The 24,420-nt window shown below is 35.9% G+C and overlaps 4 protein-coding genes across 4 annotated transcripts; all 4 read right to left on the bottom strand.

The window, feature by feature from the left end:
- Positions 1–4,516: 4,516 nt before the first annotated feature.
- Positions 4,517–5,922, bottom strand: LOC111907267 (transcription factor PCL1). The gene has a single exon (XM_023903052.3). The coding sequence runs from the start codon at positions 5,688–5,690 to the stop codon at positions 4,749–4,751; it is 942 nt and encodes a 313-aa protein (XP_023758820.1). The 5' UTR covers positions 5,691–5,922; the 3' UTR covers positions 4,517–4,748.
- Positions 5,923–7,806: 1,884 nt separating this feature from the next.
- Positions 7,807–11,021, bottom strand: LOC111907266 (protein TOC75-3, chloroplastic). The gene is made up of 7 exons (XM_023903051.2): positions 9,811–11,021; positions 9,481–9,702; positions 9,280–9,387; positions 9,004–9,195; positions 8,670–8,918; positions 8,323–8,577; positions 7,807–8,239 (listed from the first exon to the last, which is right to left on the bottom strand). The coding sequence occupies exons 1-7, from the start codon at positions 10,951–10,953 to the stop codon at positions 8,000–8,002; spliced, it is 2,409 nt and encodes an 802-aa protein (XP_023758819.1). The 5' UTR covers positions 10,954–11,021; the 3' UTR covers positions 7,807–7,999.
- Positions 11,022–17,537: 6,516 nt separating this feature from the next.
- Positions 17,538–19,045, bottom strand: LOC111907264 (cell wall protein IFF6). Its single transcript, XM_023903050.3, has 3 exons — positions 18,804–19,045; positions 18,444–18,710; positions 17,538–18,365 (listed from the first exon to the last, which is right to left on the bottom strand). The coding sequence occupies exons 1-3, from the start codon at positions 18,889–18,891 to the stop codon at positions 17,743–17,745; spliced, it is 978 nt and encodes a 325-aa protein (XP_023758818.1). The 5' UTR covers positions 18,892–19,045; the 3' UTR covers positions 17,538–17,742.
- Positions 19,046–19,184: 139 nt separating this feature from the next.
- Positions 19,185–22,893, bottom strand: LOC111907263 (D-xylose-proton symporter-like 3, chloroplastic). Its single transcript, XM_023903049.3, has 14 exons — positions 22,524–22,893; positions 22,356–22,423; positions 21,850–21,928; positions 21,680–21,739; positions 21,521–21,587; positions 21,319–21,443; positions 21,141–21,242; positions 20,668–21,048; positions 20,488–20,535; positions 20,310–20,372; positions 20,032–20,112; positions 19,765–19,863; positions 19,529–19,666; positions 19,185–19,443 (listed from the first exon to the last, which is right to left on the bottom strand). The coding sequence occupies exons 1-14, from the start codon at positions 22,752–22,754 to the stop codon at positions 19,309–19,311; spliced, it is 1,677 nt and encodes a 558-aa protein (XP_023758817.1). The 5' UTR covers positions 22,755–22,893; the 3' UTR covers positions 19,185–19,308.
- Positions 22,894–24,420: the final 1,527 nt, after the last annotated feature.

Genomic DNA, 24,420 nt, shown 5'->3' with positions numbered 1-24,420 from the left:
GGCTCTTTTGGTGTTCATTTTGGCAAGCTGGATTCTACCTTTTTGGATTTGTTGAGCTTGTGAGCATTTGTAAGTCATAAAACTCTTATATTTTTGCTTTAAGCATGCTAGATCTAAGCTTTGGAATCTTTATTTGCATGGTTGGGTGTTTTAACATGCATGGGATCCATAAAGTTGGCAACTTTATGGATCATTGAGACATCTTATGTTTAAAGTCCTTGGATCTGAGTTTTGGTGTAGGTTTTGGAATCCAAGCTTGAGACTTGATCTTAATACCCTTTTTTGGACCCTAGATAGTGTTTAAGTCATGCATTGGACATGCATGATTGAAAAGCTATGATTTTCATGGTCCTAAGGGTCAAGGAAGGTATTTTGGAAAGTCCTAATGTATGCCTTAATGGATTAAGAACTGAAGGCTCAAAGTTGGTCTAAACTGATCTCACGTTATGAGAAATGGAACCTCACGACGTGAGATAGGCAATTGTCCGGATCTGAGAATCCTATTGGACGAGTGAAGCTGAGTCGACTCACTGAGTGGGACTGGGTCAAGTACGTTCTCACGACGTGAGCCTTAGTGGTCACAAAATAAGGGTGAGCTAAGGAAGAAAGTTGACCTTTGACCCTATGTGTTGACTTTTGACCTGAGTTGACTTTTGGTCAACTCTTATTTTGAAGATCAGATCTAAGGTTTGTCTTGCACGATTATCTAGGTGTAGAGTAGCACCAGTGTAGCTGATAGAGAGAACGACAATAGTTGATTTTCGACCGAGAAGTGAGTTACCTTCACTACATCCGTGGGTCGAAGGCACCAAGGCCGACCCACTAGTTGATGTTTATAGTATGACGATTGTATTTATGATAATTGTCTGGTATGCTAGTATTGTTGATGTTTCTATGGTTATTTGATTATGATATGATGTGGTAGTAGTAGGGGTAAGGATGAAATAGACTCGGTATCCGGTTGAAATAGAACGAAGGGGATTGCAAGCACCCAGATATGCTTGATAGTATCTAGTTGAATTAGACCGTAGGGGTAGGCAAGCACCCAGATATGCTTGGCAGTATCCGGTTGCAATAGACAGGAGGTGTAGGCCAACACCTATATATGATTGGTAGTATGTTTGTTTGGTGTGTGGTATTTTGGGGGAACTCACTAAGCTTTGTACTTATAGTTTTCAGTTTATGTTTCAGGCACTTCCAGTTCGAAGGGGAATGACCCGACTTGATCACACCGCATCACTCTATGTTTTTTTGCACTTAATGCTTTTGAGTTTTGTACTCTGATAACACGATGCAATATGACTCTTTCGAATATTTTGATATCAGTTTCTTATGAACTGAATGAATTTAAAAAAAAAATTATCTACGTTTTTGGGCTGTTACACGACATGGAGGCTTGCTGATGCTAATTATTGACCTTGACATAGACCACTGACTTTTGGTATGGTTTGACTTTTGATCAAATTTCTTTTTTTAGAAGGTGGACTTAGGGTTTACCTTTTATGGTTTTATTAGGAGGTGTTTAGCACTCATTCGTTGGCTGTGAGAGCTGTTAGCTGTGGACTACATCGGCAAGGTGAGTCTCCTCACTATACAATGTAGGATGCTAGTAATCTATGTGATACTTGCATGGAAGACCAGGTGGTCGCCCATGGCACATGTATGAAAGACTAGGTGGTGGCACCTGGCAATTGTATGCAAGACCACGATCTGGCCCCAAAAAATATGTGTAGGATGTTAGTTGTCTGTGTGATGCTTGCATGGAATACCAGAAGGTGGCTCTTGGCACTTGTACGTAAGACCAGGATTTGGCTCTTGGTATGGCAAGAAAAGACTATAATTGGCTCATGGCTGATAGTGACAGTAAGACTTTGGGTAGCCCATAACATTCTCTATCCTTTTTATGGTATGTGTTATTTTTGAGGAAGTCACCAAGCTTTGTGCTTACAATTTTATGGTTTAAACATTTACATGTACTTCCAGTTTAAAAGGGAAGGGTCTGATTTGACTACATAGCATCCCCTGATGACTTTTCCGCATTGATTTTTATTGTATTACTTTGATGTTTGAAAAATACATTTTATTCTTATTGGTTTTTAACAAATGATTGTATGGAATTGATGGTTTAAAAATGAAAATTTAAGTTGGTATTTTCGGGACGTTACACCTTAAAAAGAGATCAATACATATGTATTAGTTTTCTCACAATCAGTCCATTTCTGTTTGACGAATTTATCACTCTCCACGTGATGTAGAAATGAAGTTAGTTTACTCGAGTTTTTTTTATCATGCAACAATAGTTCTACATCTTTTACTTCCCCATCGAAGACTCGGCCTGGTAATATCACACATCTTTTGTATTTACATTCACTCCCTTCTTCAAATGAGGTTGAAGTTTAGCAAGGATTCCAAAGAGATATGAAGACATTTTAGACTAGTTGTTTCAATTAGGTGTGAGTGAATAGAGTTTTTTTAGTGTGAGTTGTAAGAAAAAATTATTCGCCGTCTATTTATAATATGTTATAAGATATAAAAATCGACCAACTTTCTCAATAAATCTAGCCAACTAACACTAGACTCCTACAATAACTCATAATGAAAACCTTAAAATATGTGCATAGATTTTGTTAAATATGATCATGCATACAATATCACATAGCAACAACCTTTTTGAACTGAAATTCGGGAAATGATATGAGAATTTTGATTTCTCTCTGTCAACCCATTTTTTGCTCAATTTTTATAATTCACAATGCTTCAAAAAGCTGTCTTTCTACGCTCAACATTTCTTATCTACCTTTCATATTAGTTATCTGTATTTTCTTCGATCACAGCTAGAATATTCATTTTGTCTTGCCCAATTCGCTTTGAAGTTGCTTTCATCTTTTCAGCCTCTATTTTTCTGGCCAATACAACATTCTTCAACACTTCAACCATCGTCATAAGCTCATTGTCGGAGCTTGAAGGACGACTAAATTTAGGGGTGATTTTTGGCCGATCATAAGATATTTTGTGAGTAAAAAAAAACTAACTTTTGAGTTAATCATGAGAACAGACCACTTAGTGTAGTTTTCGTATGAATCTTGTTATAGTTTTAACATATTTATATACATTTTGGATAAGATGTCATGTACTTATGTTGTAATTATAATATATATTCATAACTAGACGAGTTACGGAGGAGTTTGATGGATCCATTAATAACAATGTTACATGTGAGTATATAAATAAATTATAGTGTCAGGTAGCAACGAACAACCAATGAAGTTTTAAACTTCGTTATCTTCCCTATAACTATTTAAACATTAAAGGTAATAAGGACAATTTAAATAAAAGCAATATTTTAGGACATGTTTGACAAAACTAATTAGAATCCCATAATATCAACTTTAGTTTTTATTTGTATATGAATGTTCAATAAAAATAATTGGAAGACATAAAAAGACTTATTAAAACACACCACTAATCTAGAAAAGTAATCAAGTAAATTTGAAAATTTATAAATAATTTTTTGTTAAACATTACTTGAAATAGCTTATAGATTTTAAACTTTTTGTTTTAGCTAAAAATGAGAAACTCATACTACGGAACGACGTTTCTTTTTCAATTTTTCTTAAAACTAAAAGTTAAAAGTTTTCAAAAGACGTTTTTTTTTTCAATTTGTTTTCAAAAACTACATATTGAACAAGCCTTGATCACTTTGAAATAAAAATATTACTACATAAATATACATAAATATGCTCGTCTAAAATCCATTTGAAATAAAAATATTACTACATAAGTATACATAAATATGCTCGTCTAAAATCCAAAACTCTTCATTTCGTATACAATTGTCATTCTCATAAATGTATTTCGTAACGACATACTCACATTTCTATAGTTGTCATTCTCATAAATAATAAATGTATACCGTTGTCATTCTCATAAATGTATAAAAAGGTCGTAACGACATACACACGTTTCTAGTGGCAAGTGGTCAATTTTGAATATCCTTCAAGATGTTCTAATTCTCAAATCAAAGTCAAAATAAAACACGTGTCAAACGTGAATATACATTGGGTTATTGATTTGGTTTACAGTCCCGGTTTCAATCCAAATCCAGTGTAAGTAAAAAATGACTGTATAATATGTCCACAGTGTCATACATTAATATAGTCATCGACCTGTATTTTTGTCAGGAGCACATAGCACATGGAGATAAGAACAAAGAAATTCGTCCCTAAATTCCATAAAGGAATGTCTTCAAAATCATCTACAAGATAAACATGCACACACATACATCTCTATCTTGATTCTTGAACAACTAGCAAAAAGATCTACAATGAAAAGTTTGACAAACAACACACCAAGACAAAGGACCTACTTGCCAAGTAGCACAACTATCAAGATGGTCCCATTGAATCACTCACTATCTGAGTTCAAGAAATCAGTATACCAGTTTGTTTGTTAACAGCTTCAAAAGAACAAGAACACAGACACATACAAGATAGATATGAAATCAGTCAAATCACAATTAGAACCTCCAAAACTTCTATCAGACTTGATTAATCGTGGAATACTTAAAAGACCTCATACAGAATTTATCAATTAAAAACATCAAGGAACACTTAGATTATTGGTTAAGAATCACATAGATGAAGGAAGGATTGATTCAATATTCATTTAAGTATACACAAAAAGGGATTAAAAAAAAGAAGAAGTTCATCAAACCATTGCTTAGATAATCTCCAACGAGTACAGAATTTCTATTTATCGTTAGAAGTCATATGATGCTGATAGGCTGACCAATCTCTCTGCTGCGTTGTCATGTTATATGGATACGAATGGGACTCAAACCCATGGTGGTAAGCACCTCCACCATCACCACCTGCAGAATTAGGATCCATCTGCGGTGATGGATAAGGCATGGAAACCATCTGTGAGTGGTAATGCATCGGAATAGCCCCTGGAGCGTGATGATGCCCATTAACAGTACCACCGGCGCCGGATTCGTGTAAGTTCTGAGGAACCGGAGTTGAAGCGAAAAGGTGATCCGAAGACGAAGGACCTTGGATATGCATCCTCTTCAGATATAGCCTGTACTTCTGAAGATGACTCGCGACGTTCTCACGCGTCAATCCTTCAACATTCATCCACTGCATAATAGTTTTGGGGACGGCGTTCTTCACGCCCAAATGCGCTACAACATCAACGAATCGTTTATGTAATTGAGGCGTCCAGGCCAGACGAGGTCGCTTGGATGCCCTAGCCGAAGAATCATCATCCGCGAGCAAAGCGGAGTCGATTTCCTCTCCAGCTCCACCTCCATCATCGATTCTCTGTAATTTCTGCAAATCCGAAGCACCGCGGGTTAGGTCGGTGGTTTCGTCGCCTTCCACAACCATCTCATCTCCTTTATCATAATCACCAAACGACTTCAAACTATTTAATTTGTTCAACGACTGTTGTTCCAACTCCCCTCGGAGATTTGAAATCGTGTTCTGAGATGCACGATTGACGTCAAACATACTCCGGTAAGGCTCCGGTGAGATGCTGAACGCCGACAAGAAATCAGCAGAGGTCATCGACTGTGATAACGGCATGAGATCATCTATGTTCGGCAATCCTGCCTCCCACTCCAGAACTCGACCGTCATGCTCATCGCCGCCACCGACATCGTAGCCTGTAATTCTCACTTCCTCTCCCATAAAGCTATACAAAAATTTACAAGTAAAATGATTTTTAGAGAAACATCCAACCCTTGACAACAATTATGAAGATTTGAGAGGAAGAAGCTGGATCCCAATCAACTGTTGCGAGATATTTGATAGGATGCGGGATTATTTATTGTTAAAAGTCCACTTCGGGAAGGAAAAGTGAAGAGAAAAGTACCGACTTTGGATATTTTTGGCTAATTGGCTTGGCGGATTCTTTAGAATATATTTTTCTTTGTTTGAGTGAATTGTGGATTAGATAGAGCTTTGCCGTCGATCTGGACGGTGGTAGAACAATCCTCTGCCATACGATGCCATAGCTTCTCATTATAATACAACTTCTATTATATGAATTTGAGTAATCTAACTCTTATAAAAAATCATTTTAATAAAAATAAGCAATAATTTTTTTTTTAGAAAAATGACCACTTGATCCGGAATATCATATTCCGGAGCACAAAGTTTTGTTCCAGATATGTGATCAAGAATACAATATTCCGGATTATTTATGATTTTGTTTCAGAGTGGATGCGGTTGGTGGGGTTGAGGTCGGAAATCTGACACTCCATACCTTCCGAACTGAAAAAGTGTATCTCGGACTGAAGTCTGTAACGGCCGTATATTTCGAAGTGGTGTTCCGGAGAACTAGAATTAGGGTTTTTCTATATTTTTCTTCCAAATATGCAATACATTTGTGTTTTTAATATATTTGTGTGTTCGATACTTTCCATAAACACTTTGAAATGAGTACGTATACAGGTTTTTTTCGAGTTTCAGTTTCTAGTGGAGGGCAATGGCAGCGTATTGACGGATGTATGCAGTATCTTGCTCTGGATTACACATGTTTTGGTGTAGATATAAGCAATGATATCAACTTCGTTAGGTTAGTTACGTTGGTTGCTTCCAAGTCTTGGTTACACAATAATCAAATTCATCTATCTCTTTCAATGTCCCGAATCAAATATAGTTATGCAGATTCTTAATGATAGTGATATTAGATATTTTCTTAGTTTTGTTACTACTATGCATCCCAACATAGTACAATTGTTTGTTGTTAAGAATTTTATAGAAAGTAGTACTAATCGATTTCCTGGGGAAATCATTCTGAAAATGGTTCTTCTGGTGTTGGAAGTAACCAAATTTGTAATTTATTACTTATGACAACCAACCATGTTCCTTCTTACAGTGACCTTATACATGAGGGTGTTTATAGGTCTAAAGGTTAAAGGTAAGGTTGTTGTTCACACTAGCCTTAATGTTGATGTTAATGAATCTACGAATAATGAGGCAAAACTAATGATGTTAGTTGATGATGGTAATATAATTCTACATGAAGAGCAACTTGAACATTTTTAGAGTTACACTCAATTTGATGGGGATGATCATGATGATGGATTAGAGAAAACTGATGTCTTACAACCCCAAAAATCATATCAGGAGAAGTTTTCTTTTTATTTTTCAGATTCTAAAGAAACACAACCCACCTATTGGGGTGCCTAAACCTTTACCACTGCCCGAATTAGCTCAACAAAATCGTAAAGGGACTGCAAACCCTATATGCATGCTTGTATACAGGGTCATTAAACTTTTTAGTCATTAAACTTTTTCGTGTTTGATTTACCCCTGAATTATTTGAAATTGTTCACGTAAGGGTAAAATATAAACATCTACAAATAATTCAGGATAAATCAAACACGAAAAAAAATTCAATGACTAAATATGAATAAAGTTGAAAGCTCATTACGGTCCCAAACCATTATCCCTTTCTAACATGGAATAATACACTTCAATTTTACAAATTGTATTTTTCAGAAAATCAATAAACATATTATTTTAATCAAATAGTTCAAGTTATATCACAGAACTTATTTTTGCGCAATTCTTAATATCTAAATGGAAACATTCAAACACATAATCAAGCATCATCTTGGACTTGAATTTCCATAGTCAAACTTATTATCATATTATGTAATTAAACAGCCGATTCCAATCCCATGATCCCATTCCATCACAAACCAACTTCTAAGAGCATAAGAGGTTCTTATTGCATTTGTTACACGAGACATATTTGAGTACGATACCCACAACAAAAATAAAAACTCAGACCACATCAAACACAATTTACCCCTGGGGGTGTTTGTTGAATAGTAATAGTAAGTATTAATAAGTACATCTCAAATAAGTCCCCATCAAACAAAATCACGAATTTTCTACACATAGCACTCAAGTTCCATGTTCCAACATTAGATCGATCAATCCTTCTACCCAAAATCCATCTTGCAAAAACCTTATAGAAACCAAAATCAAAATCTCTCTCCAAACCTGAAAAACAAGGCACCAGTCCCCGAATTGTGGTCAACAGCATACTCTGCACGTACCAAACCAAGCTTGGCTCCAACACCATATGAGGAGCCCTGACCCATTCTCCTATACACCTCTGTTGGGTTTCCCTTCACATCCTTTGAGCTCCCCAAATCATTCCCATGCTCTGCAAATAAGTATACATGTGTGTTCCTCACTGGTATGCGTAGCTCAGCAGCAACCTGTAATGTGTAATTATATAAATCAATTCCCATTTCTTATTTCTTCTAGATTTACATATGAAATGTAAGATAAGATAAGAAACCTCAAGGATATTTCTAGCAGCAGCAATCTCTCCCATGTTGTAACCCCTAACAGAGTAAGGTCCTCCAAGAGTGAAGGCATCATAACTTGGAAGGTCTCCTACACATCCCCCATAATGACCATGAAGAACAAGCACAGGTGGTGGGGATTTTCCAGCACCTTCTTCTACTTTCATCAGTTGGATGAATCTTGTCATTGTCAGCTGATGCCTATTGAAAATCGGGAACTTAGTTCCAATTCCCAACCCTTGATCAACCTACAATTCCATTCCCAATTCCCAATATTACAACAACACTAAACAAACACACACACACACACACACTTACAATAACACAAGACAACACTCACCTGAAATACATTCCTCTCCCCAACAATTGCTCCATTTACAAACTTGGTGTTGTCCCTTGTGATATTTGCTTGTGCAAATACCATTCGGTCAATACCCGTTCCACTCAGTGTTGTTGGAGGCCCATCTGCACTAATACCACCACTTGGCAAAACCCTCTGCCCATTTGAAGAAATATGACTGCTTTCATCACGTGTTGTTATCTCTTCCATTACAATTCCATATGTAAACTTGCTTTGTCGAGTGAAATTCTGAGCCAAAAAACAAATTTATCAGAACAATGATAACATAATTCAAAATTTAACATTACAATGTGTATATATGATTTACATTTACCTCAGTGATATTGGTTTTAACACCAGTTCGGTCAACCCATATAGGAGGAACCTCATCTACTCCTGGCCCACCTGTGAACACTGGACTCAGCTTTCTGCTGTTGAAGCAGCTTGTACGCAAAGTCCGGTTTCGGGAATTGGTTACACCATCTAAGTAAGGATGCACATATTCCAGCTTGAAAGCAAGATCATCCTGCAAACAAAACCATATGTTTACTAATGTTCTTGACAAAATGTTGAGATCATTAACAAGACGTTACAAACAAGGAGAAATCACCTGAGGATTAAGAAAGTTGCTTGTGGTAACAGAGCCAAGAATGGATCTATTAAGCCCCTTGATGTTCCGATGTTCAAAAGAAACAGTTCCACCAGGCTGGATTGAAGCCTAAAAACAATGCATAGCAAAAAGGGTATTTGATATAGTAGTTTGAAAACACAAAATTGAATGATAAAGTAATAGAAGAATGTAATATTATACCAAAGTAGGTCGGCCTCCACGTCCAGGAACAATACTCCATTCAGTACTGACTTCAGCTGATTTTTGTTCAAGTTCTTTAAGCTTAATCTCAACAATAATCCCTCCCTCGTTCTTCTCATCAGGTCGTGGATTGACTTCGATATTTGAAAACAAAGATAAAGAATTAATATTCCTCAATGCTTGTTTCCCGGCTTCAATGTTGAAAACATTCCCCCTTTGAAGCTGTAAATGACATTAGAAATGTTAACTACCACATCCAGAACTGATAAATGAATGAAAAAGATCATGATATACAAACATATAGTGGACAAAATCGATGGTTAGAGTTACCTGCTTAGGTAGTTCTCTCCTCACTACTCCAGTTTGAGTGTTCCCTTCACATACATTTCCAAGTTTATCTTGGAATTGAATCACAACCCTTGTAATATCACCCTCAACCACCTCACAAACAACTTCATTAGTGTTCAAATTCCCAAAATTCACAACCTGAGCACAAGCATACCCTTCATCGTGGTACCATTTCTGAACCCTATCACGAATGTTTTGCAACATCCGAGCACTCACATTCCCTTGCCCCAATATCTTCACGATTTCTCTATGGACTGTAGATGGCAACATACATGCCCTTGCCCTCTCCATTCTTCGCCGATAATCCCTTTCTTGGTTCCGCATATAATCGATCTTCTCTTTCTCAGTCATGTTCTCTTCTGCTTCAACAGCTTTTGATTGCGCCATTAACCCCACATTGATACACTTGAAGTACTCAGCCTCTTCCCAAGTGGATTCCGTAAATGATACGGTTAAACCAATGGTTCCATCGGGGTTGGTCTTCGCTTCTAAATCCACTTTTTCAAACATACCACAAGTAGCTAGGGTTTCAAGCTCCTTCTGAAGCTGAGCTTTGGTGTAAACGCCACCAGCCCTAAGAGAAACCATTTCAAAAAACGAATCCTCTGAACCTACAACGGCAGATTTAACTCTGTCAAGAAACTCGATCGCAGATAACTTGTACTTTTTAAATCCACTGAGTTTGTTCAATGGAACAATGATATCAGCCGGTAAACCATGAACATCCCATTCTGGAGATTGATTTTCATCTGCATTAGCAACAGGAGACAGCAGCCTCTTCCAAAACCCACCTCCACCTCCACCTCCACCTCCACCACCTCCGCCGCCTCCACTGGCTCCACCGCCACCTCCTCCACCGCCGAAACCGAAGAGGGAAGAACTCTTGAACGCTACGTGAAATAAAACACCAGCCGCGGCGGAGATGGCTAGATTCTTAACAGAAAGCACGGGGGTTTTTGAGGGCCGGGTTTTTAAGGGTTTGTTAGGGTTTTGAGACGAAATCTGTTGGCATCTGATAGTGTTGGTGGTAATAGAGGCAGAGGACGGAGTACAGTGTAGTTTTGGACGGGTGCGAGTTTGATGGAGGCTGAGAAATTGCCCCGCGCCGGCGGCGAAGGACGCCATTGGAGATAAGAGTGAGAGAGAAGGGGTTTATGGGTGAGTTGGTGAGTACAGACTTCTCCCTTGAATCGGACGAGATTTACGATTTATTTGTAATGGAATTTGAAAAGCACCTGTTTGCCCCCTGTGCTATGTCTAAAATAAATTTTAAACCACAAAACTATTCAAAAAGTGCTTATTTTCGTCATTATATAGGGATGGGCATATGGACCGGGGAACCGGCCGGAACCGGTACCGGCACCGGAACCGGAACCCAATGGAACCGGTCGGGCCGGGACCGGGACGTTATTTTTGTTGATTTTTGGAACCGGGAACCGGTAGGAACCGGAACCGGCAAAAACCGGTAGAACCGGTAAAAACCGGAACCGTATATTGCTATTTTTCGAGGTCCGGTTCCAACATTTGAAGACACGACAAGAACCGGTAGGAACCGGGAACCGGTGGAACCGGAACCGGTAGAACCGCCGGGCCGGTTCGGTTCTTGATTTTGGCCGAAGCCGGTTCCCGGTTCCAGTCCGGTTCGGGACGGTTCCGGCCGGTTCGGTCCTTTTGCTCATCCCTATCATTATATATTTTATTTATAAAGTTACAAAAACAATATACATATGTATAATCAATCAAGCGCTAATCTCCTAAAAATTAAGATGAATAAGATAGGCTAAAATAACATAGCAGTTTCATGAACTTTTCTGATATTCATGCCAACGATGATTACCATTTATAGGAAAGAAAATAACATGCTAACTAGAAATAAGGAAACATGAAAAGTGGGTGAGCCTTAACTTAGGGATAATGACTTAGGAGGGTAATAACGTTTCTCATTTGTTCATTTTAGGTCCTTAACGTTTTTTTTGTATATATTACACCATTAAGGTTCTAATAACCGTTTATAAATAGTCATTTAACCGGCTTCTTCCTATTAAACCATTACGTGGATGATTAGTTGACATTATTAAGGCGTTGCGTGTGTATTTATCTCCATAAATTAGGGCAGGACAAATCCCCCATCTCTATCTCTTCATTCTCACTGTTCTTTCTTCGAGCAACCCCGATCAAATTAGATGGCTAAAGATGATGCATTTGTCGTTGAAGTCCAGTACAAAGGGCACTTCTTCCCGAGGTCATTTACGTATTTTGATCCAGATAAAAAGGAGATAAGGTACGCCGATTTCAGGGACAAAGGGTATTCTGAACTCATTGCTCACCTAGAGCTGATTACTAGAAGGATGTGCAAAGATGTATACTATTGTCCAGACGGCCAAACATTGTGTCAAGGATTTGCCACATTGCAAAACGATTGTGATTATCATGAATTTCTTGAGTATCTTCATGACAAAAAGAAAGTAACTGTGTATGTGGACCATATGCATGAACCCCTGTTTGACTGGATTGAAATGGAAGAGCCTGAAGTTGAAGATGATACCAACTCAAACGAATATGAAGTTTATGTAATAGATAAAGAGGTTTGGGAACACGAGATGGATGATGAGGAGTTTTCTATGAAAAGGGCAAGAGCAAGTATTCAAGGTATGCAGAAGAAAGACATGTTTTTGAACAAACTTTGCCCAAATGATGAAAAGGAAGAAGATCCTACTGCTGAGCAACTACCTCCTGTATACCCTGTGCACAATTCTGAGCAAGAATGGGATCAAATGGCTCCTGTGTTAGGTATGAAATTCACCAATCCTAGTGAACTCAAACATTGTCTTACCAACTATGCTGTTAAGCATGGTTATGATTTGTGGTATGAAAAGAATGATAAAAACATACTTTTAGTGAAGTGTTGCAAAGGTAAAGAATCTACATGTCCTTTTAGGTTATGGGCTTCTTGGATGCAAGAGGAAAGGACTTTTCAGATCAAGTCACTTAAATCAACTCATAACTGTGGTAGAGTTTTTAAAATAGGCTTAGTGACTTACAAGTGGGTAGGGAAACAAATTTTCAATGTACTTATAGAAAACCCCAAGCTTAGTTTGAGGAAGATGAAAGCTCAAATCTCAAACACATACAACATCATAGTTAGCATTGGACAATGTAGAAATGCAAAAAAGTTTGCTTTGTCTGAGATTGAAGGCACTCTGAAAGAGCATTATAGTAGGTTGTGGGACTATGGCATTGAAATCAAAATAGCTAATCCAGGATCAACTGTAAGCATGGAAGTGGAAAATATGCCTGATGGAAGTACAATGTTCAAACGGTTCTATGTATGCTTCAGAGGTGTAAGAGATGGTTAGGTAGAGGGGTGTAGAAGAGTCATTGGGATTGATGGATGCTTTCTCAAAGGAATTTGCAAGGGTGAACTATTAGCTGCAATGGGTAGGGATTCCAATAATCACATGTTCCCTATAGCTTGGGCTGTTGTAACTGTTGAGAACAAAGAAACATGGAAATGGTTCCTTTATCTACTGATGGATGATATTGAAAGAGGCAATGGAAATGGACTTACTATTCTCTCTGATGGACACAAGGTACTACTCATGTTTACTCTTAACTTTATAGTTTAATAATTATTTAACATTGTAAATTGGGCAGGGTTTAATTAAAGCTATCAAGGAAAGGGTTCCTCATGCTAAGCACAGATTATGTGCTAGGCACATACTAGCCAACTTCAACACAAGGTTCAAAGGTGAGCATTTTATCAAGCCTTTTTGGAAGGATGTGAAGGCTACCACAAAACAGAAACATGAAGCTGCTATGAAAGAGATCAATGAATTAGATAGTATGGCATTTGATTATCTCATGGAGAGGGACCCTAAATGTTATTGTAGGGCTTTTCAAGTAGAAGGGGTATTCTGTGATGCTATTGAAAATGGAATTTCAGAGAGTTTTAATGCTGAAATAGTTGAGGCTAGACATAAACCAATAATAGCAATGTTGGAGGATATCAGGGTTTATGTGATGCAGAGGTTATACTATCAGAGGACTAAGGGAGAGTCTTGGGATTTAACTATCTGCCCATCCATTAGGAAGAAAATAGCATATTTGAAGGACAAACAAAGGTAAGAATGTCTGTATTTACTTGTTATTTAGCATAAATATACAAAGTAAGTATATAAGTAAAAATGTCGAACTAAAAAAAAATTATTATTACTTAACAATAAAGTCACAAACACATTAACTCATGAGCAATTTAACAAACTATCAAACCACCAAATGAATTAAGTCCTTAACAATTTAACAAACTATCAAACTATCAAATCAATTAAGTCATTAACAATTTAACAAACTACCAAATTACCAAATTCATAACAAATGAATTAACCACTTAACAAATAAGCAAAGTATCAAACTACCAAAAATTACTATAAATGCAGCAAGTTCTTAACAATATAGCAAAGTTACCAAATTCTTTAAGAGTTTAATAAGTACTTGTGTTGGTTGCGGTGCTTGTGACTGTGACTGTCATTGGGATAGAGCACTTGTACTCGCTATAGAAGGAAGTATAGTCCTGGTGCCTCTCGCATGCCCCCTTCGAACACTTAACACCTTTTCAAATATTGTGATCCAATCAATGGAGTTCGGATCACCACCAGAGTTGGTTATGTGTTGGGTCTATAAAGCAACCTCGCCAACTAAAGTATTAGATATTTCACAAAGATTATCAATATACTTTAAAACTAACACAAAAAAACAACAATCTACTTCATTTTTAAGTAATAAAAACTTACATATTGGTCTTCAACTAACAAATCAACAAATTCACCTTGTTTATTCACATGCCCATGGTGAAATGCTTCAAGTCTATTCAAATTATGTTTAACATTACAAAATATGTTATACTTGAACAAACATTAAAAAGTATTTTATAACTGAATAAACATTATTGTAACTTACACTCTTAAAACAAGCACTACCATAGTTGCACGTCCCTCCACGATTCTTAACTACTTGCTTCTTTCGACATTCTTTGTTTTCACTGGATTGTTTTTGATTTTATATGTTAAAAAGTGGTTAATAGAACCCTTTATGTATGATATATTATTAAATCCAATTATTATGGTAAGAATATAAATTGTTGATTGACCGATTTATAGAATATTAACTTGCCTTGTGGGTTGAGTTCCCGGTTTGAATTAAGATCCTTAAGATCCCTTCCATCTCTCACATTAGGGTATATCTCCATCTATATATATACATGTGATGAGGAGCAATCAAGACATACGAAACACACATGAAAATTCGTTTAGGGTTTGTTGAGGGATTTTAGAGAGGGTTCTTGAGATCAACTGGAAACCCAACCCTAGTTCTTCAGAACCGAAGATCATAATGAAATCAGGTAGTTCTTTCATGTTTAAAGTTTTCTTTTGACATATTCGAGATTAAAGATCTAAGGTTTATGTTTCCGCGTTTTATGTTTTGGTTATCAAAATAACCAACACTCGAGCCCTTGCTGCCTCCACATCCTCTTGCAAATCAATAAAACGAGTTTTTGCACGATGTTTGCAACCTCTATACCGTACACATATCCGATTGTTCAGTGACGCACAATAAACAGAAGACATGAGACCATTTGAAATCGCTCCAAAATCAAACCATGTCAACAAAAAATTAGTGAAGTTAAAAATATATCAAAATTAAACATATTAAATATAACTTTATAAATAATTTACTGAAAAATACTAGAACATGTCATTCCTTTCAGCTTCAAAAACTTATTTCCATGTGTCCTTATCCAAAGCAATGTTCCCCCACATTTAGAAACGGCGGGAACCTTTACCGACAACAAAAGAGGCATTTGTACCTTTACCGACGACAAAAGAGGCATTTGTTTGATGTCGTCGCTAAAAGTTTGTGTCATTGCTAAAGGTAGCGTCGCTAATGGGCTTATTCTTTGTTGTGTCTTGCCTTCTAACAACTCATTCCATCTTTTAAGGACATAATACCATAAAAGAGTCATTTTGTCATTCCCACTTCATAAATCTTCAATGTGAAATTTGCCATGTGTTGATTAAAAGATCAAAAGAGAGTGAAGATTGTTGCAAATGCTAAATGTTGATTTACGTACGAAATATGTAGTTGTAAGAACACAATACCATCGCAACATAACCAAGTGATCATTGATCCAATATTATCATTTCATCTTTTAGAATCCTTGAGTTTTGAGGTCAAACAATATTGCTTTCGTAGGGTTTAAAATAAGATATCCCACATGGATCCACATAAATGCATCAACGGTACTAATAGGGTCTCACGTTAAGCAGACAAAGGGGCTGTTTGCAGAATCTGAATTTTTAATAGCTGAATTTTTAAGAAATCTGAATTTCTAAGAGGGTCTGAATTTTTAAGATCTGAATTTTCAAATGTTGTTTGGTTGGAACCTCTGAATTATAGTGCTGAATTATAAAAAATGACTATTTTACCCTTCTATTTTATTTTTCGCTTAATTTAATGATTTGTTTTATAAAATAACCAAATCAACTTTTTTTTTATAAACACTATATAAAATCCAGATTAAACATAACTGAAAATTAATATTAATCCAAATCAAACATAACACGATCAACAATAAATTTCAACATAGAAGCACATAATAACAAGATCAACAACAAATTTCAGCAAATGAAAAAAATCAACAACTTATATTAGCAATTAGGAACACATTTTCTATAAAAAAATCTATCTGAAAAACCAGTTGAACTTGTATAAAAATTTTCTGAAGAACCAATCCTTTCATTTATATTCTTCATTACCTAACCATGAGCTGCACCACAAATCAACGGAAACATGAGGAAGGAATGACCAATCAAGTATGAATCAAAATAATTATACCTAATTACATCTCTTGTTCATTAATTTCCTATACGAAAAACAGAATTAATACCTATGAAAAGAAAAAAAATGTAGAAAAACATAAAACTGGGAATGAATTTCAAAACTCGATTTTTAGACATAAATTTTTGCATAGATTCTTCAAAATTTCGATTTCAAACAGTTTTCAGGTTTCAATTTCGATTTCAATAACTCGATTATGAGAAAATCGATTTCAAAATTGGAGGATGAAAAACATACCCACAGAGAAAGACCGGAGGAAGGCGGTGACCGGTGGTGGTTGTTGGGGAAATCGATTTCATAAACTCAATTTAAGAAAATCGATTTCAGAAAATTTGGGAGTGATAGAATTTCAGTGATTGGAGAAGAACGAAAGCTAAACCTGATGTCTTGCTGTCGGACCGGGGGTATAGGACGGTGGCGTCGGAGGTCTCATGTCGGCGGTGTACGACGAGTTCGACCGAGAGGGTTGGCATGGAGACGTCGAAGAGGGTAGCGGAAAGAAGAGGGAGGAAGAATGAACAGAGGCGGAATTCTTCGGTAGGGTTGGGGCATAAAGGGAAACGTGTCTTTTTTTTTTTTTTTTTTATTTCGGATGTGGCTTAGAGTCTGACCGAAAAAAGGTTATTTTAAGATTAAGATGTAAAAATAAGAGATAAACAAACATATTTAATTGGACAGATTCAGACATGCTTTAAGAGATATTAAGTGGTAAACAAAAAGCCTCAAATCTTTTCCACGTGAATATACGTTGGATACTCATCTTTAGCTCTTCTGAAGAAACAACCAAAAACTCCACATATTTAACAACGACAATCAATCGCATACAAAGAGATAACATCCGATTAGTTGCAATAGCTTTCATTTACATGTATAGCAAAATATACAAAAATAAGTTCTAATTCAACGATAACAAACGAGAACCGATAAAGTACAACGAAACGAAGAAGAAAGCTACTATAAAAGACCTCAATTCTGGATGCTGCAAGACTCCTCCTATACATTCATTCAACCCTTTTTTGCCTAAGACGATTGTTTCACATTTTGGTTTTGGCAAGAAGCAGAAGCCGATGTCGCCGACACATTAGAAAGACGCGATTCAGGGCCATCACTGGGATCATGATCATAACCGGTCAATGAAGTCAACTTTGTATTATCAACAGATTCGACTGAAGAACGAGCCCCGGTATCTTGATTTGAATCAGAATCAACACCATTTGTAGTATCGGGTTCCGTGTTTGAATCCTTGTTGTTACTTACCGGTGATTCTTCGGTCCTAAGCAATGAGTTCACAGCTTCTTTCATCTTTTCACATTTGGGACTTATTGTCTGTGTGATCACTTGAGAAAGTGCTCTCTCGTCTTCTCCTGGTTCTAGCTTGTTCATCAAGTATTCCTTCACCGAAACACCTTTGTCCTTGTCCTGTGGTTCCATGCTGCTTTCATTGTTCTCTTTCGCTTCAGAACTAGTTTTGGGATCGTTAGCATCACGCGTTGTGGTGGTTTCCGGCGAACCGTTAGCGGTAGGTGGTGGTGGCGGCTCGTTCTTGGATGGTGCTTCTGTCTCGGAAGGCCCTTTTTTAGTTTCTTGAGGCTGCTCTTTTGATGAATTTGTCTTCGTGTCTTCTGAAACCGAAGATCCAGACACTGAAAATACACATTTACAATGTCAAAATCCGTAATCTTTGACATGACATGATAGAGAATAATATGTGATTTAATTACATGGCGTTGGGGAACTAAAAAATTGGGGGCGTTGTTTATCATCCTTGACAGGACCAGCGGATCCTGGAGGAGTGGAGAAATTAGGGCTTCGCAACTCATTATCATCTCGACGTTTTCTCCCGCTTAAAGTTTTCTTTAATTTTCTGGCCTTCTCTTTCACCTTTGAGAACACTGATTTCTTATGGTGGTTTCCACTTCCAGGGTCGTCGTTATCATGGCTCTTTCTTAGCTTTAATGAAGAGCTAGACGACCAACTTGAGGAATCACCTACGTACGAATCAAAATTCAAAACAAATTAATTTCTCATATTCCTTCCAAGATTCAGATTTCAGAAATGACCAAAATTACGAATTTACCCACCACTCTTGGAGCCTGGCGAGTTTAGGGGTCTTGGAGCATTCACAGCATCGATGGTCGTTGTTCTTCGCACATTGTCTGGTTGAGCCATTGCTTCTCCTTTCACAAAAGCATGGCTCTTTGTTTCTACGTTAACGCAAACACCAAATTTAACGACAAATTATTTTTTCGATTTTCATGCCACAATTTCAGGGACTTGTGTGAACATTACAGGATAATTATTATAACAAATCAACGGATGTTGACTAGGTCCTGCAGCAACCGTATTCCCCCAAAATAGCAATCTTTTCTTTTCGATGGTATATAGGTCTGTTTTTCTCAAATAATGGATTATTTACAGTGATCACGACATGTAACTTGTGCAATAAAAGTTGTACACAGATCTTGGCTCAAGAAAAAACGCACTGCTTTATGAAAGGTAAACACATGAGTTATCAGTAGCATTACAATTTACACATACATGAGTGATGTACAACAAACAAGAAAACTGTTACATCAATCAAAAATCTCATTTTAAGATTTTGTTTTCGATTTCTTCCAAAGTCAACCCTTTTGTTTCGGGGACATAGAGTAGCACGAATCCAAGTGATAACAAAGCAATCGCACCAAAAAGGAGAAAAAGATTTTCTGCCCCAAGTAGCTCCTGTACAATTTACAAAAAAAATTTAAGATATATGATATGAGGGGTTGACTTTGGAAATGTTGACTTTTGAGTAGGTAATAATAACCTTCAATGGAGAGAAAGCAAAGGTTACTAAGGCATTTGAACCAAAGTTTGTAAGAACTGCAAGACTAATTCCTTTCCCTCTTGTTCGAAGAGGGAATATCTCTGACACCATAAGCCAACTTATTGGTCCAAAAGATATCTGAAAAATCCCAAATTCCAAGTTAAATTAACTCACACATAAATAAAGCCACATTTTGCAGATTAAAAAAAAAAAAATCTAAGAAAAGGGTTACTTACCTGGTAGCATCCAACATAAAGAAGTAGAGCACCTACAGCAACTAAGGGGAAGCCTCCAAGGAATTTGTAATAAGCCGATAGGAGAAATAATGAAAGGGTCTGTAAAAGAAAAAAGTAAAGCACAAATGTATTCAGTTTTTTTACTTAATGAGCTTTCCCCATTAAGTCCTAACTTTTTCTTAACAAACATCATTTATTAATCCACCCATGTGGGAAAAAAGAAACAGGGTCTAATTAGTCTATAAAAGGAAAGAAATAGATGCATACAATTCCACTAATTCCTCCAATCAGCAACGGTTTTCTCCCAAGATCATCAACCTTCAGAATCGCTATACTTGTCATCAACAGCTGCACAACCATAAGTTATATACACTTAGAAAAAGATGACTAACTTTTTGAACTATAATCCTAGATTTTTAAGGACATTAACAACTGTTTACATGAAACAGCCAAAAGAAATAGCACATTCTTGCAAAAAAGTACATTTTCTTTTACCTTTTTTGTCTGTAATGAAAAGCCAGTATTAGGTAAAATGTTTTACATACCTTAAAGACACCGATAATGACTGAAACACGTGTAGCATCAGCAGCAGCAGAGAATCCAGCTGTCTTTTAGTCCACAATTCACAAATAAGCAACCAGAACAATAAGCATATACACATGTGTGTATAGATATACAGATGCATATACATATATTTATAGAGAAAAGTTCTGTATCAAATACCTGAAGAATTTGACCAGCATAGTATAAAACACTTGGTTGCCCAGTAATCTGTTACATTGAGAGAGATTACTTGGTAAACTTAAAACAAGAAGAAGCATATGATTTATGAAAAAAGAAAAAGAAAAAGATATATAAATTTATGAATGGAAAACAAGAGAAGATTGAAGTTTGAACTATTACTTGTTGAAAAAGGACCAAACCTCCACCAATCACAAAAGCTTTCAAGCTCGTGCCTTGAAAAACCTCAAATATACTCCCTTCTGATTCCTCATCACTACCATAAGCAGATTTCAAAGTAACAAGTGTGTCCTCTATTTGCTTTTCAGAAACTTTATCACCAGAAGGCCTCCCCCTAAGTTTGCTTAATGCAACAATCGCCTGCTCTTTATACTCTTGCAAAGATGCCTTACCTTGTACAGCTCTTAAAAGCAACCATCTTGGGGACTGAGGTAGACCCCACACACCTAACCCCATTAAAAGAGCAATTGGAGCACTAAACCCAAACATATATCTCCAACCTCCAATAGCATCTATCTGAAAGCTTCCTACAAAGTATCCCAACTGTACAAAACAATTTCAGCCTTTCAAATTCGGTTACATGTGAAACAAAAACAAGTGATGGAGTGGAGTTTTAACTTTTAATTTTTAAATACCAAGATTCCAAGAACTATGAAGAGTTCTTTTAGAGATATTAAAGTCCCACGGATTTGAGAAGGGCAAGTCTCTGCAATATAAAGTGGAGCACCATGCATAGCCTGAAAAACCAAAACAAAGAGAAAATGTTTGATTTTTTTAAGGATGATTTTGGATCAAATGAAGCTAACTACTTACCAAACCAATGCCTAAACCATAGAGAACTCGACCTAGTAAAAGAACACCAAGACCTGGTGCATATGCTGTGACTGAACCACCAACCAAATATAGTAAAGCTGCTAATAGAAGTTCACGCTTCCTACCTTCATAAATCAATAATAGCTAATGTTTCATAATCATTCATTAACATTATTGATGTCAAATTGTTTATTACAAGTACCTAGGAAATCTGCAATTGGGTAGACTAGGATAGAACCAAAAAGAGCTCCATATAGGGACCCAGAGACCTGCATTCAGTTACAACTTATTATATAGATTAAGTAACCAAAGTATAGCTAATAAATAAATAAAAGTAAAACAATCATAGATAGCTACTCACCACAAGGCCGAGTTGAACAGCAGATAGATTGAACCATGTTGTGCCACTAAGCTCGGCTGACTGTAGAACAATTAAGATAAGTATTAAATTTAATTAATATGTGGAGTATTCTATTGAATTTTCTTGTTGAGGAACTAAAAAAAATTGTATGTAGATGATGAGATTGATACCTGTAAAGAGAGGGTAGCACCAGAGGTTGCACCAATGTCATATCCAAATAGTAAACCACCCAAGGCTGGGAATACAAACCTGAAAATTTTAGCACCAAAAGTTGCAAGAGAAAATAAATGAGGGTGGATTTGTAAAGACTCGGGACTTTATGGGAAAGAATCATTTCCATGTCTTTCTCCATAAAGTCGTTCTCTTTTTGTAGATTATGATTTCCCTTTCTATATATGACTAAGATAGTTTTAAAGATATAAACGAAAAATCATAATTTGAAGTCGAAAAGTCCCACGACAAACTCACAAAAGTTGGGACAAGTTACTCAGTTTAGAGAGTTTAGCAAAGTTCATTCTTTTTAGGAGTTGCCAATTGCCATGAAGAAATGATCATCAGATAACTGTAAAATTAACTACCTGTGTTAAGTTTAAGCGCCTAAACTTAAAATGATTATATGATATCGGATAAATAATAAAGCAGGTTGTGAGCGCAAGATTGAAAGAAGCTAACATACGGCAGAATTACAGAAGACCAAGAGAAATCCTCTTGATATGCTTCTTCTCCTGCTGCTGAAGCTCTAACCTAGTTTAATGTCAAAAAAGAAGGAAAACCAAAATCAGTCATCCAAATTAAAGAGATGAGAACCAAATTCAGAAGAGAATGTGGGTTATAGTTCAATCACCTTCGAATTGAGCTTTCTAGATGGAACTAACGGCATGCTTTTGAACAACGGGCATCTGAATTGAGTGTTGATTTGTGAGAATGAGCTGCTAATTTGAGGAAAGCTCAGCAGATAACTAGGGTTTGAAAAATGGGTTCTGTGAGATCGAAGAATTGGAGGGTCTCGGTTTTTCGAATGTGAAGGTGGGTTGAAGTCGTTAAACAGAGGTCGGGTTGAAGCAGTAAGCGCCATTTCTGCAGTTGGTCTGCGCAGAGATGAGTTTGATCATCTTGTGGTGGATTTGTAGCGATGGAATTTAAACTTTTGGATCCACCGCATTAAATGTTTTTTAACTTTTGATCGAATTCGATTCCATGAATTGAAACAAACAAGAGAAAATATAGGTGATCAAAATCAATTAAGCTTAACCTGAAGGGTTAATTGCTAGTAACACAGAGACTTTTTGGAAAAAAGGTTTCCTAATTTTATCATTATAAATACAATATAAAAATAGGTTGATTGTAAATAATGACAATAAATTATGTCATAATTTATAATTACAAAGTACATAGAACCTATATTACTATAATTTTCTAGATTTCTTTTTGTAACGATTAAGTTTTTATATTCATTTTGTTTTGATAAAAATAAGTAATTACTATAACTGTGGCTTGTAACATTGCATATATTGAATAAAAATCCAATTGAAGTGGATTTGATATTAAAACAAATAAATTAAAGGACTTTAATAATAAAGTTGTAACCTTGTGATTTTTTATATATTGTTTTTTGAGCTATGTTTCACATATCAGTTTATTTTTTGAATATTTTATTTTATTATTATATTTGACATACCAAAAATATATTATAAAATAGTTTTTCTTTTAAATCATTTGGACTAACGTTATATCATTTATTAACTATAAAAACTCATTTTTCTATAAATTTTTTTATATTATTTTATATATTTCAAATTTTTTATTATTCATTTTTACTAATATTATTTATTATCGTTGTCAACTAATTTTTCAATTATCAACATTGATTTTGTGATTATAATTTATTTACTTACATTATATATTTTATCAATTATACAATAAATTTTCATTAAAATTTTATATAAAATTTTTAATGATTTTGACACATTAATTCAAAAATGTCAACTTGTTTGAGACAAGACAAAACTTTAACATATTTAGAAATATGACCGAAATATATACATCTTGAGCTACTTGAAAAAAATACTGGAGTCATACACTGAAACGAAAACCTTCCTTTACTATTAAATATTAAAAATATTATTATATGTTATTATCCAACTATTTAATCATTATAAATAATTAGAATAATAAGTTGATAATTATACGTGTTGGGTGCCTAGTCATTCATAGTCCATATTTTGGGTGTATCCTCTACACTCCACGTAGCTGACCATCACTCGCGGCGTCACCACTCACGGTAATATTTTAATTATGGGTGAGTCTATAGTCCATAATAATATTCTATACATATCCTTAAGGAAGTAAGACGAAGTTTGTTTTCTCTTTGAAGTTTCTATCGAGCTTTTTTGTTTGTTGGAGGACGTTTTTTTTTATAAAAGACTAGTTTTGTTTTCTAGAAGACTAAAACGCCAGCAGCCCAGTATACTCTCTTTTTCTAGAAAACATAAGATTATCACTAAAGTTTGCAAAGTCTTAAAAAAATAATAATAAAAAAAAAGAGAGAGATTTTGATACCGTAGTATACTAAAGTTTGAAAACTTTATATATTTAGTCACTCATGTATATTTTTTGTGTATTTAGTCCATAGTCCTTAAAGTTAGAAATTACCGTCTAATTAAAACATTATGCACTGGTTAGTACCTAACAACTGGTTGTATTCCTGATGTTGCATTACATTAAATTATATATTAATACTA

This window comes from Lactuca sativa, chromosome 5 (genome assembly GCF_002870075.4).
Source record: "Lactuca sativa cultivar Salinas chromosome 5, Lsat_Salinas_v11, whole genome shotgun sequence".
Taxonomy (NCBI): Eukaryota; Viridiplantae; Streptophyta; class Magnoliopsida; order Asterales; family Asteraceae; genus Lactuca; species Lactuca sativa.
Note: the sequence above shows the minus strand (reverse complement) of the source record. Positions and strands in the feature narration are given on the sequence as shown.